Source organism: Ptychodera flava, chromosome 11 (genome assembly GCF_041260155.1).
Source record: "Ptychodera flava strain L36383 chromosome 11, AS_Pfla_20210202, whole genome shotgun sequence".
Lineage (NCBI taxonomy): Eukaryota > Metazoa > Hemichordata > Enteropneusta > Ptychoderidae > Ptychodera > Ptychodera flava.
The window spans coordinates 41,671,150-41,685,500 of record NC_091938.1 but is presented as its reverse complement, the minus strand read 5'-3'; the positions used below and the strand labels follow the sequence as shown (position 1 = coordinate 41,685,500).

The 14,351-nt window shown below is 43.4% G+C and overlaps 3 protein-coding genes across 4 annotated transcripts in view; all 3 read left to right on the top strand.

Moving 5' to 3' along the window:
- LOC139144535 (prestalk protein-like) overlaps window positions 1-1,459 on the top strand; it is a 48,826-nt gene extending 47,367 nt beyond the window's left edge. Inside the window, exons 26-29 of the mRNA XM_070715233.1 lie at window positions 62-205; window positions 440-582; window positions 782-925; window positions 1,403-1,459. Coding sequence (XP_070571334.1) covers window positions 62-205; window positions 440-582; window positions 782-925; window positions 1,403-1,459 — 488 coding nt within the window. The remainder of the gene's footprint in view (window positions 1-61; window positions 206-439; window positions 583-781; window positions 926-1,402) is intronic.
- Window positions 1,460-1,468: 9 nt separating this feature from the next.
- On the top strand, window positions 1,469-11,621 carry LOC139144301 (uncharacterized). 2 transcript variants are annotated; one of them, XM_070714990.1, is made up of 17 exons: window positions 1,469-1,546; window positions 1,781-1,924; window positions 2,747-2,890; window positions 3,126-3,269; window positions 4,094-4,237; window positions 4,471-4,613; window positions 5,433-5,576; window positions 5,810-5,953; window positions 6,779-6,922; window positions 7,157-7,300; window positions 8,124-8,267; window positions 8,500-8,643; window positions 9,469-9,612; window positions 9,847-9,990; window positions 10,818-10,961; window positions 11,194-11,336; window positions 11,534-11,621. In XM_070714990.1, the coding sequence occupies exons 1-16, from the start codon at window positions 1,531-1,533 to the stop codon at window positions 11,296-11,298; spliced, it is 2,136 nt and encodes a 711-aa protein (XP_070571091.1). In that variant the 5' UTR covers window positions 1,469-1,530; the 3' UTR covers window positions 11,299-11,336; window positions 11,534-11,621. The 2 variants fall into 2 exon arrangements, with proteins under 2 accessions (XP_070571091.1, XP_070571092.1); XM_070714991.1 differs by lacking the exons at window positions 1,469-1,546; window positions 1,781-1,924; window positions 2,747-2,890; window positions 3,126-3,269 and adding an exon at window positions 3,735-3,877.
- On the top strand, window positions 11,589-13,929 carry LOC139144534 (uncharacterized). The gene is made up of 6 exons (XM_070715232.1): window positions 11,589-11,677; window positions 11,795-11,938; window positions 12,155-12,298; window positions 12,532-12,675; window positions 13,495-13,638; window positions 13,873-13,929. The coding sequence occupies exons 2-6, from the start codon at window positions 11,864-11,866 to the stop codon at window positions 13,927-13,929; spliced, it is 564 nt and encodes a 187-aa protein (XP_070571333.1). The 5' UTR covers window positions 11,589-11,677; window positions 11,795-11,863.
- Window positions 13,930-14,351: the final 422 nt, after the last annotated feature.

Genomic DNA, 14,351 nt, shown 5'->3' with positions numbered 1-14,351 from the left:
ATGCCATAAGCCTTCGCCTATTTTCAATTTGCATGACCCTTGAATCTTTTCTTTGCTTCAGCTGAAAAACCAGGTCAGTGTCCTGCTGTCCCAGAAGGTCAAATGGGAAGCTGTGCTGAGGAATGCACCAATGACCACTCCTGTTCAGGCTTCAGCAAGTGTTGTAGTAATGGATGTGGCCATGTTTGCATGGCACCAGTTCCAGGTAAGGGGCATTGAAATGAATATAGCAAACAGCTCAATCTAAAGTGGTCTTTTGCATCTCAATGTCACATGATCTCTGCCACTTTTAGAAATTAAATGTTGGTCACTCTGTCTCTCTTTATTTCAACATTATCTGTCATGTGAGAGGAAGAGCCTGTTTTTATGGACTTGATCTCTATCTTTGACACTCTGTCAATGAAGGAATTCATGGGGTGACTCTCTTTACTCTTTACAGTCGTTAAGGAAGGCCATGTCCAGCAGTTCAACCAGGAATGGGTGGCATTTGTTCTGAAGAGTGCAGTGATGATGCCCATTGCACAGGATCCAAGAAATGCTGTAGTAATGGTTGTGGTCACGTTTGTGTTGATGCTGAACCAGGTGAGTTGCATCCAGATTCCTCTAGTGCTGCAGAGATGAAATAGAGCTGATAAATTGTGGATTTCACCTGACTTCAGCTAGCTTAGTGTTTTAGTCATCATTAGGACCATTTTGGAGCCTTGTCTTTTTGTAGAGTTGTCCAATCTCCTTCACTTAGTTCTTGTGCAATGTTGAGTCATCTCTGAATTTGATTTTGTAGTCATCAAACCTGGCCAATGTCCAGTCCTTCCAGCGGGTCAGATGGGTATCTGTGCCGAAGAATGTACCAGTGATGAGTCCTGTCCAACTTTCCACAAATGTTGTAGCAATGGATGCGGCCACACATGTGTTGCACCCACTCCAGGTGAGATAGTTTTGAAAACCTCCTTCCATTTTACTGACCAGTAGCACAGTAGTGATCAGAACTGATGTGTGAGTAAGATGATTTTTTTAAAGTTGACTTCTCGTCTTGCTATTGCAGTTGTGAAAGAAGGAGTATGTCCTGCAGTAGAAGCAGGTACAGTTGGAATATGCTCCAACGAATGTGAGAATGATGCCCACTGTGAAGGAAGTTCCAAATGTTGCAGCAACGGCTGTGGACATGTATGTGTGCCTGCCCTTCCAGGTGAGCTTTTTCTTGTAAACGTCAATTCTACATCTGCCTCTATTTTCCAGCAGAAGTTTATAGCTGTCACAAGTACATTTTCAAAGAAGGAAATATGGAGCTAGCTAACAATGGTAACATGTAGAAAATGTTGGTGAAAGTAAAGCTTTGTGACACATGCAATAAGCCATTGCCTTCTTCAATTTGCATGACCCTTGCATCTTTTCTTTGCTTCAGCTGAAAAACCAGGTCAGTGTCCTGCTGTCCCAGAAGGTCAAATGGAAGCTGTGCTGAGGAAATGCACCAATGACCACTCCTGTTCAGGCTTCAGCAAGTGTTGTAGTAATGGATGTGGCCATGTTTGCATGGCACCAGTTCCAGGTAAGGGGCATTGAAATGAATATAGCAAACAGCTCAATCTAAAGTGGTCTTTTGCATCTCAATGTCACATGATCTCTGCCACTTTTAGAAATTAAATGTTGGTCACTCTGTCTCTCTTTATTTCAACATTATCTGTCATGTGAGAGGAAGAGCCTGTTTTTATGGACTTGATCTCTATCTTTGACACTCTGTCAATGAAGTAATTCATGGGGTGACTCTCTTTACTCTTTACAGTCGTTAAGGAAGGCCAGTGTCCAGCAGTTCAACCAGGAATGGTTGGCATTTGTTCTGAAGAGTGCAGTGATGATGCCCATTGCACAGGATCCACAAAATGCTGTAGTAATGGTTGTGGTCACGTTTGTGTTGATGCTGAACCAGGTGAGTTGCATCCAGATTCCTCTAGTGCTGCAGAGATGAAATAGAGCTGATAAATTGTGGATTTCACCTGACTTCAGCTAGCTTAGTGTTTTAGTCATCATTAGGACCATTTTGGAGCCTTGTCTTTTTGTAGAGTTGTCCAATCTCCTTCACTTAGTTCTTGTGCAATGTTGAGTCATCTCTGAATTTGATTTTGCAGTCATCAAACCTGGCCAATGTCCAGTCCTTCCAGCGGTCAGATGGGTATCTGTGCCGAAGAATGTACCAGTGATGAGTCCTGTCCAACTTTCCACAAATGTTGTAGCAATGGATGCGGCCACACATGTGTTGCACCCACTCCAGGTGAGATAGTTTTGAAAACCTCCTTCCATTTACTGACCAGTAGCACAGCAGTGATCAGAACTGATGTGTGAGTTATAAGATCATTTTTTAAAGTTGACTTCTCGTCTTGCTATTGCAGTTGTGAAAGAAGGAGTATGTCCTGCAGTAGAAGCAGGTACAGTTGGAATATGCTCCAACGAATGTGAGAATGATGCCCACTGTGAAGGAAGTTCCAAATGTTGCAGCAACGGCTGTGGACATGTATGTGTGCCTGCCCTTCCAGGTGAGCTTTTTCTGTGGACGTCAATTCTACATCTGCCTCTATTGATTCCAGCAGAAGTTTATAGCTGTCACAAGTACATTTTCAAAGAAGGAAATATGGAGCTAGCTAACAATGGTAACATGTACAAAATGTGGGTGGAAGTAAAGCCTTGTGACACATGCCATAAGCCATCGCCTATTTTCAATTTGCATGACCCTTGAATCATTTCTTTGCTTCAGCTGAAAAACCAGGTCAGTGTCCTGCTGTCCCAGAAGGTCAAATGGGAAGCTGTGCTGAGGAATGCACCAATGACCACTCCTGTTCAGGCTTCAGCAAGTGTTGTAGTAATGGATGTGGCCATGTTTGCATGGCACCAGTTCCAGGTAAGGGGCATTGAAATGACTATAGCAAACAGCTCAATCTAAAGTGGTCTTTTGCATCTCAATGTGACATGATCTCTGCCACTTTTAGAAATTAAACTGTCTGTCACTCTGTCGCTCTTTATTTCAACATTATCTGTCAATTTGGAGGGCGGGCCTGTTTTTATGGACTTGATCTCTATCTTTGACACTCTGTCAATGAAGGAATTCATGGGGTGACTCTCTTTACTCTTTACAGTCGTTAAGGAAGGCCAGTGTCCAGCAGTTCAACCTGGAATGGGTGGCATTTGTTCTGAAGAGTGCAGTGATGATGCCCATTGCACAGGATCCAAGAAATGCTGTAGTAATGGTTGTGGTCACGTTTGTGTTGATGCTGAACCAGGTGAGTTCCATCCAGAATTCCTCTTGTACTGGAAGATGAAATAAAGCTGTTAAATTATGGATTTCACCTGACTTCAGCTAGCTAGGGTTATAGTCATCATTAGGACCATTTTGGAGCCTTGTCTTTTAGTAGAGTTGTCCAGTCTCGATCCTTCACTTAGTTCTCGTGCAATGTTGAGTCATCTCTGAATTTGATTTTGCAGTCATCAAACCTGGCCAATGTCCAGTCCTTCCAGCGGGTCAGATGGGTATCTGTGCCGAAGAATGTACCAGTGATGAGTCCTGTCCAACTTTCCACAAATGTTGTAGCAATGGATGCGGCCACACATGTGTTGCACCCACTCCAGGTGAGATAGTTTTGAAAACCTCCTTCCATTTTACTGACCAGTAGCACAGTAGTGATCAGAACTGATGTGTGAGTTATAAGATCATTTTTTAAAGTTGACTTCTCGTCTTGCTATTGCAGTTGTGAAAGAAGGAGTATGTCCTGCAGTAGAAGCAGGTACAGTTGGAATATGCTCCAACGAATGTGAGAATGATGCCCACTGTGAAGGAAGTTCCAAATGTTGCAGCACGGCTGTGGACATGTATGTGTGCCTGCCCTTCCAGGTGAGCTTTTTCTTGTGGACGTCAATTCTACATCTGCCTCTATTTTCCAGCAGAATTTTATAGCTGTCACAAGTACATTTCAAAGAAGGAAATATGGAGCTAGCTAACAATGGTAACATGTACAAAATGTGGCTGGAAGTAAAGCCTTGTGACACAAGCCATAAGCCATCGCCTATTTTCAATTTGCATGACCCTTGAATCATTTCTTTGCTTCAGCTGAAAAACCAGGTCAGTGTCCTGCTGTCCCAGAAGGTCAAATGGGAAGCTGTGCTGAGGAATGCACCAATGACCACTCCTGTTCAGGCTTCAGCAAGTGTTGTAGTAATGGATGTGGCCATGTTTGCATGGCACCAGTTCCAGGTAAGGGGCATTGAAATGACTATAGCAAACAGCTCAATCTAAAGTGGTCTTTTGCATCTGAATGTCACATGATCTCTGCCATTTTTAGAAATTAAATGTCTGTCACTCTGTCTCTCTTTATTTCAACATTATCTGTCAATTGGGAGGGCGGGCCTGTTTTTATGGACTTGATCTCTATCTTTGACACTCTGTCAATGAAGGAATTCATGGGTGACTCTCTTTAATCTTTACAGTCGTTAAGGAAGGCCAGTGTCCAGCAGTTCAACCTGGAATGGGTGGCATTTGTTCTGAAGAGTGCAGTGATGATGCCCATTGCACAGGATCCAAGAATGCTGTAGTAATGGTTGTGGTCACGTTTGTGTTGATGCTGAACCAGGTGAGTTGCATCCAGATTCCTCTAGTGCTGCAGAGATGAAATAGAGCTGATAAATTGTGGATTTCACCTGACTTCAGCTAGCTTAGTGTTTTAGTCATCATTAGGACCATTTTGGAGCCTTGTCTTTTTGTAGAGTTGTCCAATCTCCTTCACTTAGTTCTTGTGCAATGTTGAGTCATCTCTGAATTTGATTTTGCAGTCATCAACCTGGCCAATGTCCAGTCCTTCCAGCGGGTCAGATGGGTATCTGTGCCGAAGAATGTACCAGTGATGAGTCCTGTCCAACTTTCCACAAATGTTGTAGCAATGGATGCGGCCACACATGTGTTGCACCCACTCCAGGTGAGATAGTTTTGAAAACCTCCTTCCATTTTACTGACCAGTAGCACAGTAGTGATCAGAACTGATGTGTGAGTAAGATCATTTTTTTAAAGTTGACTTCTCGTCTTGCTATTGCAGTTGTGAAAGAAGGAGTATGTCCTTCAGTAGAAGCAGGTACAGTTGGAATATGCTCCAACGAATGTGAGAATGATGCCCACTGTGAAGGAAGTTCCAAATGTTGCAGCAATGGCTGTGGACATGTATGTGTGCCTGCCCTTCCAGGTGAGCTTTTTCTTGTAAACGTCAATTCTACATCTGCCTCTATTTTCTAGCAGAAGTGTATAGCTGTCACAAGTACATTTTCAAAGAAGGAAATATGGAGCTAGCTAACAATGGTAACATGTAGAAAATGTTGGTGAAAGTAAAGCTTTGTGACACATGCCATAAGCCATCGCCTTTTTCAATTTGCATGACCCTTGAATCTTTTCTTTGCTTCAGCTGAAAAACCAGGTCAGTGTCCTGCTGTCCCAGAAGGTCAAATGGGAAGCTGTGCTGAGGAATGCACCAATGACCACTCCTGTTCAGGCTTCAGCAAGTGTTGTAGTAATGGATGTGGCCATGTTTGCATGGCACCAGTTCCAGGTAAGGGGCATTGAAATGACTATAGCAAACAGCTCAATCTAAAGTGGTCTTTTGCATCTGAATGTCACATGATCTCTGCCATTTTTAGAAATTAAATGTCTGTCACTCTGTCTCTCTTTATTTCAACATTATCTGTCATGTTGGAGGGAGGCCTGTTTTTATGGACTTGATCTCTATCTTTGACACTCTGTCAATGAAGGAATTCATGGGGTGACTCTCTTTACTCTTTACAGTCGTTAAGGAAGGCCAGTGTCCAGCAGTTCAACCTGGAATGGGTGGCATTTGTTCTGAAGAGTGCAGTGATGATGCCCATTGCACAGGATCCAAGAAATGCTGTAGTAATGGTTGTGGTCACGTTTGTGTTGATGCTGAACCAGGTGAGTTGCATCCAGATTCCTCTAGTGCTGCAGAGATGAAATAGAGCTGATAAATTGTGGATTTCACCTGACTTCACCTAGCTAGGGTTATAGTCATCATTAGGACCATTTTGGAGCCTTGTCTTTTAGTAGAGTTGTCCAGTCTCGATCTTTCACTTAGTTCTTGTGCAATGTTGAGTCATCTCTGAATTTGATTTTGCAGTCATCAAACCTGGCCAATGTCCAGTCCTTCCAACGGGTCAGATGGGTATCTGTGCCGAAGAATGTACCAGTGATGAGTCCTGTCCAACTTTCCACAATGTTGTAGCAATGGATGCGGCCACACATGTGTTGCACCCACTCCAGGTGAGATAGTTTTGAAAACCTCCTTCCATTTTACTGACCAGTAGCACAGTAGTGATCAGAACTGATGTGTGAGTAAGATCATTTTTTTAAAGTTGACTTCTCGTCTTGCTATTGCAGTTGTGAAAGAAGGAGTATGTCCTGCAGTAGAAGCAGGTACAGTTGGAATATGCTCCAACGAATGTGAGAATGATGCCCACTGTGAAGGAAGTTCCAAATGTTGCAGCAACGGCTGTGGACATGTATGTGTGCCTGCCCTTCCAGGTGAGCTTTTTCTGGTGGACGTCAATTCAACATCTGCCTCTATTGATTCCAGCAGAAGTTTATAGCTGTCACAAGTACATTTTCAAAGAAGGAAATATGGAGCTAGCTAACAATGTTAACATGTACAAATTGTGGGTGGAAGGAAAGCCTTGTGACACATGCCATAAGCCATCGCCTATTTTCAATTTGCATGACCCTTGAATCTTTTCTTTGCTTCAGCTGAAAAACCAGGTCAGTGTCCTGCTGTCCCAGAAGGTCAAATGGGAAGCTGTGCTGAGGAATGCACCAATGACCACTCCTGTTCAGGCTTCAGCAAGTGTTGTAGTAATGGATGTGGCCATGTTTGCATGGCACCAGTTCCAGGTAAGGGGCATTGAAATGACTATAGCAAACAGCTCAATCTAAAGTGGTCTTTTGCATCTCAATGTGACATGATCTCTGCCATTTTTAGAAATTAAATGTCTGTCACTCTGTCTCTCTTTATTTCAACATTATCTGTCAATTGGGAGGGCGGGCCTGTTTTTATGGACTTGATCTCTATCTTTGACACTCTGTCAATGAAGGAATTCATGGGGTGACTCTCTTTACTCTTTACAGTCGTTAAGGAAGGCCAGTGTCCAGCAGTTCAACCTGGAATGGGTGGCATTTGTTCTGAAGAGTGCAGTGATGATGCCCATTGCACAGGATCCAAGAAATGCTGTAGTAATGGTTGTGGTCACGTTTGTGTTGATGCTGAACCAGGTGAGTTGCATCCAGATTCCTCTAGTGCTGCAGAGATGAAATAGAGCTGATAAATTGTGGATTTCACCTGACTTCAGCTAGCTTAGTGTTTTAGTCATCATTAGGACCATTTTGGAGCCTTGTCTTTTTGTAGAGTTGTCCAATCTCCTTCACTTAGTTCTTGTGCAATGTTGAGTCATCTCTGAATTTGATTTTGTAGTCATCAAACCTGGCCAATGTCCAGTCCTTCCAGCGGGTCAGATGGGTATCTGTGCCGAAGAATGTACCAGTGATGAGTCCTGTCCAACTTTCCACAAATGTTGTAGCAATGGATGCGGCCACACATGTGTTGCACCCACTCCAGGTGAGATAGTTTTGAAAACCTCCTTCCATTTTACTGACCAGTAGCACAGCAGTGATCAGAACTGATGTGTGAGTTATAAGATCATTTTTTAAAGTTGACTTCTCGTCTTGCTATTGCAGTTGTGAAAGAAGGAGTATGTCCTGCAGTAGAAGCAGGTACAGTTGGAATATGCTCCAACGAATGTGAGAATGATGCCCACTGTGAAGGAAGTTCCAAATGTTGCAGCAACGGCTGTGGACATGTATGTGTGCCTGCCCTTCCAGGTGAGCTTTTTCTGGTGGACGTCAATTCACATCTGCCTCTATTGATTCCAGCAGAAGTGTATAGCTGTCACAAGTACATTTTCAAAGAAGGAAATATGGAGCTAGCTAACAATGGTAACATGTAGAAAATGTGGGTGAAAGTAAAGCTTTGTGACACATGCCATAAGCCATTGCCTTCTTCAATTTGCATGACCCTTGCATCTTTGCTTTGCTTCAGCTGAAAAACCAGGTCAGTGTCCTGCTGTCCCAGAAGGTCAAATGGGAAGCTGTGCTGAGGAATGCACCAATGACCACTCCTGTTCAGGCTTCAGCAAGTGTTGTAGTAATGGATGTGGCCATGTTTGCATGGCACCAGTTCCAGGTAAGGGCATTGAAATGACTATAGCAAACAGCTCAATCTAAAGTGGTCTTTTGCATCTGAATGTCACATGATCTCTGCCATTTTTAGAAATTAAACGTCTGTCACTCTGTCTCTCTTTATTTCAACATTATCTGTCAATTGGGAGGGCGGGCCTGTTTTTATGGACTTGATCTCTATCTTTGACACTCTGTCAATGAAGAATTCATGGGGTGACTCTCTTTACTCTTTACAGTCGTTAAGGAAGGCCAGTGTCCAGCAGTTCAACCAGGAATGGGTGGCATTTGTTCTGAAGAGTGCAGTGATGATGCCCATTGCACAGGATCCAAGAAATGCTGTAGTAATGGTTGTGGTCACGTTTGTGTTGATGCTGAACCAGGTGAGTTGCATCCAGATTCCTCTAGTGCTGCAGAGATGAAATAGAGCTGATAAATTGTGGATTTCACCTGACTTCAGCTAGCTTAGGGTTTAGTCATCATTAGGACCATTTTGGAGCCTTGTCTTTTTGTAGAGTTGTCCAATCTCCTTCACTTAGTTCTTGTGCAATGTTGAGTCATCTCTGAATTTGATTTTGCAGTCATCAAACCTGGCCAATGTCCAGTCCTTCCAACGGGTCAGATGGGTATCTGTGCCGAAGAATGTACCAGTGATGAGTCCTGTCCAACTTTCCACAAATGTTGTAGCAATGGATGCGGCCACACATGTGTTGCACCCACTCCAGGTGAGATAGTTTTGAAAACCTCCTTCCATTTTACTGACCAGTAGCACAGCAGTGATCAGAACTGATGTGTGAGTAAGATCATTTTTTTAAAGTTGACTTCTCGTCTTGCTATTGCAGTTGTGAAAGAAGGAGTATGTCCTGCAGTAGAAGCAGGTACAGTTGGAATATGCTCCAACGAATGTGAGAATGATGCCCACTGTGAAGGAAGTTCCAAATGTTGCAGCAATGGCTGTGGACATGTATGTGTGCCTGCCCTTCCAGGTGAGCTTTTTCTTGTGGACGTCAATTCTACATCTGCCTCTATTTTCCAGCAGAAGTTTATAGCTGTCACAAGTACATTTCAAAGAAGGAAATATGGAGCTAGCTAACAATGTTAACATGTACAAAATGTGGGTGGAAATAAAGCCTTGTGACACAAGCCATAAGCCATCGCCTATTTTCAGATCTCAATTTGCATGACCCTTGAATCTTTCTTTGCTTCAGCTGAAAAACCAGGTCAGTGTCCTGCTGTCCCAGAAGGTCAAATGGGAAGCTGTGCTGAGGAATGCACCAATGACCACTCCTGTTCAGGCTTCAGCAAGTGTTGTAGTAATGGATGTGGCCATGTTTGCATGGCACCAGTTCCAGGTAAGGGGCATTGAAATGACTATAGCAAACAGCTCAATCTAAAGTGGTCTTTTGCATCTGAATGTGACATGATCTCTGCCACTTTTAGAAATTAAATGTCTGTCACTCTGTCTCTCTTTATTTCAACATTATCTGTCATGTGAGAGGGAGAGCCTGTTTTTATGGACTTGATCTCTATCTTTGACACTCTGTCAATGAAGTAATTCATGGGGTGACTCTCTTTACTCTTTACAGTCGTTAAGGAAGGCCAGTGTCCAGCAGTTCAACCAGGAATGGTTGGCATTTGTTCTGAAGAGTGCAGTGATGATGCCCATTGCACAGGATCCAAGAAATGCTGTAGTAATGGTTGTGGTCACGTTTGTGTTGATGCTGAACCAGGTGAGTTGCATCCAGATTCCTCTAGTGCTGCAGAGATGAAATAGAGCTGATAAATTGTGGATTTCACCTGACTTCAGCTAGCTTAGTGTTTTAGTCATCATTAGGACCATTTTGGAGCCTTGTCTTTTGTAGAGTTGTCCAGTCTCGATCCTTCACTTAGTTCTTGTGCAATGTTGAGTCATCTCTGAATTTGATTTTGCAGTCATCAAACCTGGCCAATGTCCAGTCCTTCCAACGGGTCAGATGGGTATCTGTGCCGAAGAATGTACCAGTGATGAGTCCTGTCCAACTTTCCACAAATGTTGTAGCAATGGATGCGGCCACACATGTGTTGCACCCACTCCAGGTGAGATAGTTTTGAAAACCTCCTTCCATTTACTGACCAGTAGCACAGCAGTGATCAGAACTGATGTGTGAGTTATAAGATCATTTTTTTAAAGTTGACTTCTCGTCTTGCTATTGCAGTTGTGAAAGAAGGAGTATGTCCTGCAGTAGAAGCAGGTTACAGTTGGAATATGCTCCAACGAATGTGAGAATGATGCCCACTGTGAAGGAAGTTCCAAATGTTGCAGCAATGGCTGTGGACATGTATGTGTGCCTGCCCTTCCAGGTGAGCTTTTTCTTGTGGACGTCAATTCTACATCTGCCTCTATTTTCCAGCAGAAGTTTATAGCTGTCACAAGTACATTTTCAAAGAAGGAAATATGGAGCTAGCTAACAATGGTAACATGTACAAAATGTGGGTGGAAGTAAAGCCTTGTGACACATGCCATAAGCCATCGCCTATTTTCAATTTGCATGACCCTTGAATCTTTTCTTTGCTTCAGCTGAAAAACCAGGTCAGTGTCCTGCTGTCCCAGAAGGTCAAATGGGAAGCTGTGCTGAGGAATGCACCAATGACCACTCCTGTTCAGGCTTCAGCAAGTGTTGTAGTAATGGATGTGGCCATGTTTGCATGGCACCAGTTCCAGGTAAGGGGCATTGAAATGACTATAGCAAACAGCTCAATCTAAGTGGTCTTTTGCATCTGAATGTCACATGATCTCTGCCATTTTTAGAAATTAAATGTCTGTCACTCTGTCGCTCTTTATTTCAACATTATCTGTCATGTGGGAGGGAGGGCCTGTTTTTATGGACTTGATCTCTATCTTTGACACTCTGTCAATGAGGAATTCATGGGGTGACTCTCTTTACTCTTTACAGTCGTTAAGGAAGGCCAGTGTCCAGCAGTTCAACCTGGAATGGGTGGCATTTGTTCTGAAGAGTGCAGTGATGATGCCCATTGCACAGGATCCAAGAATGCTGTAGTAATGGTTGTGGTCACGTTTGTGTTGATGCTGAACCAGGTGAGTTGCATCCAGATTCCTCTAGTGCTGGAAGATGAAATAGAGCTGTAAATTGTGGATTTCACCTGACTTCAGCTAGCTTAGTGTTTTAGTCATCATTAGGACCATTTTGGAGCCTTGTCTTTTTGTAGAGTTGTCCAATCTCCTTCACTTAGTTCTTGTGCAATGTTGAGTCATCTCTGAATTTGATTTTGTAGTCATCAAACCTGGCCAATGTCCAGTCCTTCCAGCGGGTCAGATGGGTATCTGTGCCGAAGAATGTACCAGTGATGAGTCCTGTCCAACTTTCCACAAATGTTGTAGCAATGGATGCGGCCACACATGTGTTGCACCCACTCCAGGTGAGATAGTTTTGAAAACCTCCTTCCATTTTACTGACCAGTAGCACAGTAGTGATCAGAACTGATGTGTGAGTAAGATCATTTTTTTAAAGTTGACTTCTCGTCTTGCTATTGCAGTTGTGAAAGAAGGAGTATGTCCTGCAGTAGAAGCAGGTACAGTTGGAATATGCTCCAACGAATGTGAGAATGATGCCCACTGTGAAGGAAGTTCCAAATGTTGCAGCAATGGCTGTGGACATGTATGTGTGCCTGCCCTTCCAGGTGAGCTTTTTCTTGTGGACGTCAATTCTACATCTGCCTCTATTTTCCAGCAGAAGTTTATAGCTGTCACAAGTACATTTTCAAAGAAGGAAATATGGAGCTAGCTAACAATGTTAACATGTACAAAATGTGGCTGGAAGTAAAGCCTTGTGACACATGCCATAAGCCATCGCCTATTTTCAATTTGCATGACCCTTGAATCTTTCTTTGCTTCAGCTGAAAAACCAGGTCAGTGTCCTGCTGTCCCAGAAGGTCAAATGGGAAGCTGTGCTGAGGAATGCACCAATGACCACTCCTGTTCAGGCTTCAGCAAGTGTTGTAGTAATGGATGTGGCCATGTTTGCATGGCACCAGTTCCAGGTAAGGGGCATTGAAATGACTATAGCAAACAGCTCAATCTAAAGTGGTCTTTTGCATCTGAATGTCACATGATCTCTGCCATTTTAGAAATTAAATGTCTGTCACTCTGTCTCTCTTTATTTCAACATTATCTGTCAATTGGGAGGGCGGGCCTGTTTTTATGGACTTGATCTCTATCTTTGACACTCTGTCAATGAAGGAATTCATGGGGTGACTCTCTTTACTCTTTACAGTCGTTAAGGAAGGCCAGTGTCCAGCAGTTCAACCTGGAATGGGTGGCATTTGTTCTGAAGAGTGCAGTGATGATGCCCATTGCACAGGATCCAAGAAATGCTGTAGTAATGGTTGTGGTCACGTTTGTGTTGATGCTGAACCAGGTGAGTTGCATCCAGATTCCTCTAGTGCTGCAGAGATGAAATAGAGCTGATAAATTGTGGATTTCACCTGACTTCAGCTAGCTTAGGGTTTAGTCATCATTAGGACCATTTTGGAGCCTTGTCTTTTTGTAGAGTTGTCCAATCTCCTTCACTTAGTTCTTGTGCAATGTTGAGTCATCTCTGAATTTGATTTTGTAGTCATCAAACCTGGCCAATGTCCAGTCCTTCCAGCGGGTCAGATGGGTATCTGTGCCGAAGAATGTACCAGTGATGAGTCCTGTCCAACTTTCCACAAATGTTGTAGCAATGGATGCGGCCACACATGTGTTGCACCCACTCCAGGTGAGATAGTTTTGAAAACCTCCTTCCATTTTACTGACCAGTAGCACAGTAGTGATCAGAACTGATGTGTGAGTAAGATCATTTTTTTAAAGTTGACTTCTCGTCTTGCTATTGCAGTTGTGAAAGAAGGAGTATGTCCTGCAGTAGAAGCAGGTACAGTTGGAATATGCTCCAACGAATGTGAGAATGATGCCCACTGTGAAGGAAGTTCCAAATGTTGCAGCAATGGCTGTGGACATGTATGTGTGCCTGCCCTTCCAGGTGAGCTTTTTCTGTGGACGTCAATTCTACATCTGCCTCTATTTTCTAGCAGAAGTGTATAGCTGTCACAAGTACATTTTCAAAGAAGGAAATATGGAGCTAGCTAACAATGGTAACATGTACAAAATGTGGGTGGAAGTAAAGCCTTGTGACACATGCCATAAGCCATCGCCTATTTTCAATTTGCATGACCCTTGAATCTTTTCTTTGCTTCAGCTGAAAAACCAGGTCAGTGTCCTGCTGTCCCAGAAGGTCAAATGGGAAGCTGTGCTGAGGAATGCACCAATGACCACTCCTGTTCAGGCTTCAGCAAGTGTTGTAGTAATGGATGTGGCCATGTTTGCATGGCACCAGTTCCAGGTAAGGGGCATTGAAATGACTATAGCAAACAGCTCAATCTAAAGTGGTCTTTTGCATCTGAATGTGACATGATCTCTGCCATTTTTAGAAATTAAATGTCTGTCACTCTGTCGCTCTTTATTTCAACATTATCTGTCAATTTGGAGGGAGGGCCTGTTTTTATGGACTTGATCTCTATCTTTGACACTCTGTCAATGAAGGAATTCATGGGGTGACTCTCTTTACTCTTTACAGTCGTTAAGGAAGGCCAGTGTCCAGCAGTTCAACCAGAATGGGTGGCATTTGTTCTGAAGAGTGCAGTGATGATGCCCATTGCACAGGATCCAAGAAATGCTGTAGTAATGGTTGTGGTCACGTTTGTGTTGATGCTGAACCAGGTGAGTTGCATCCAGATTCCTCTAGTGCTGCAGAGATGAAATAGAGCTGATAAATTGTGGATTTCACCTGACTTCAGCTAGCTTAGTGTTTTAGTCATCATTAGGACCATTTTGGAGCCTTGTCTTTTTGTAGAGTTGTCCAATCTCCTTCACTTAGTTCTTGTGCAATGTTGAGTCATCTCTGAATTTGATTTTGCAGTCATCAAACCTGGCCAATGTCCAGTCCTTCCAGCGGGTCAGATGGGTATCTGTGCCGAAGAATGTACCAGTGATGAGTCCTGTCCAACTTTCCACAAATGTTGTAGCAATGGATGCGGCCACACATGTGTTGCACCC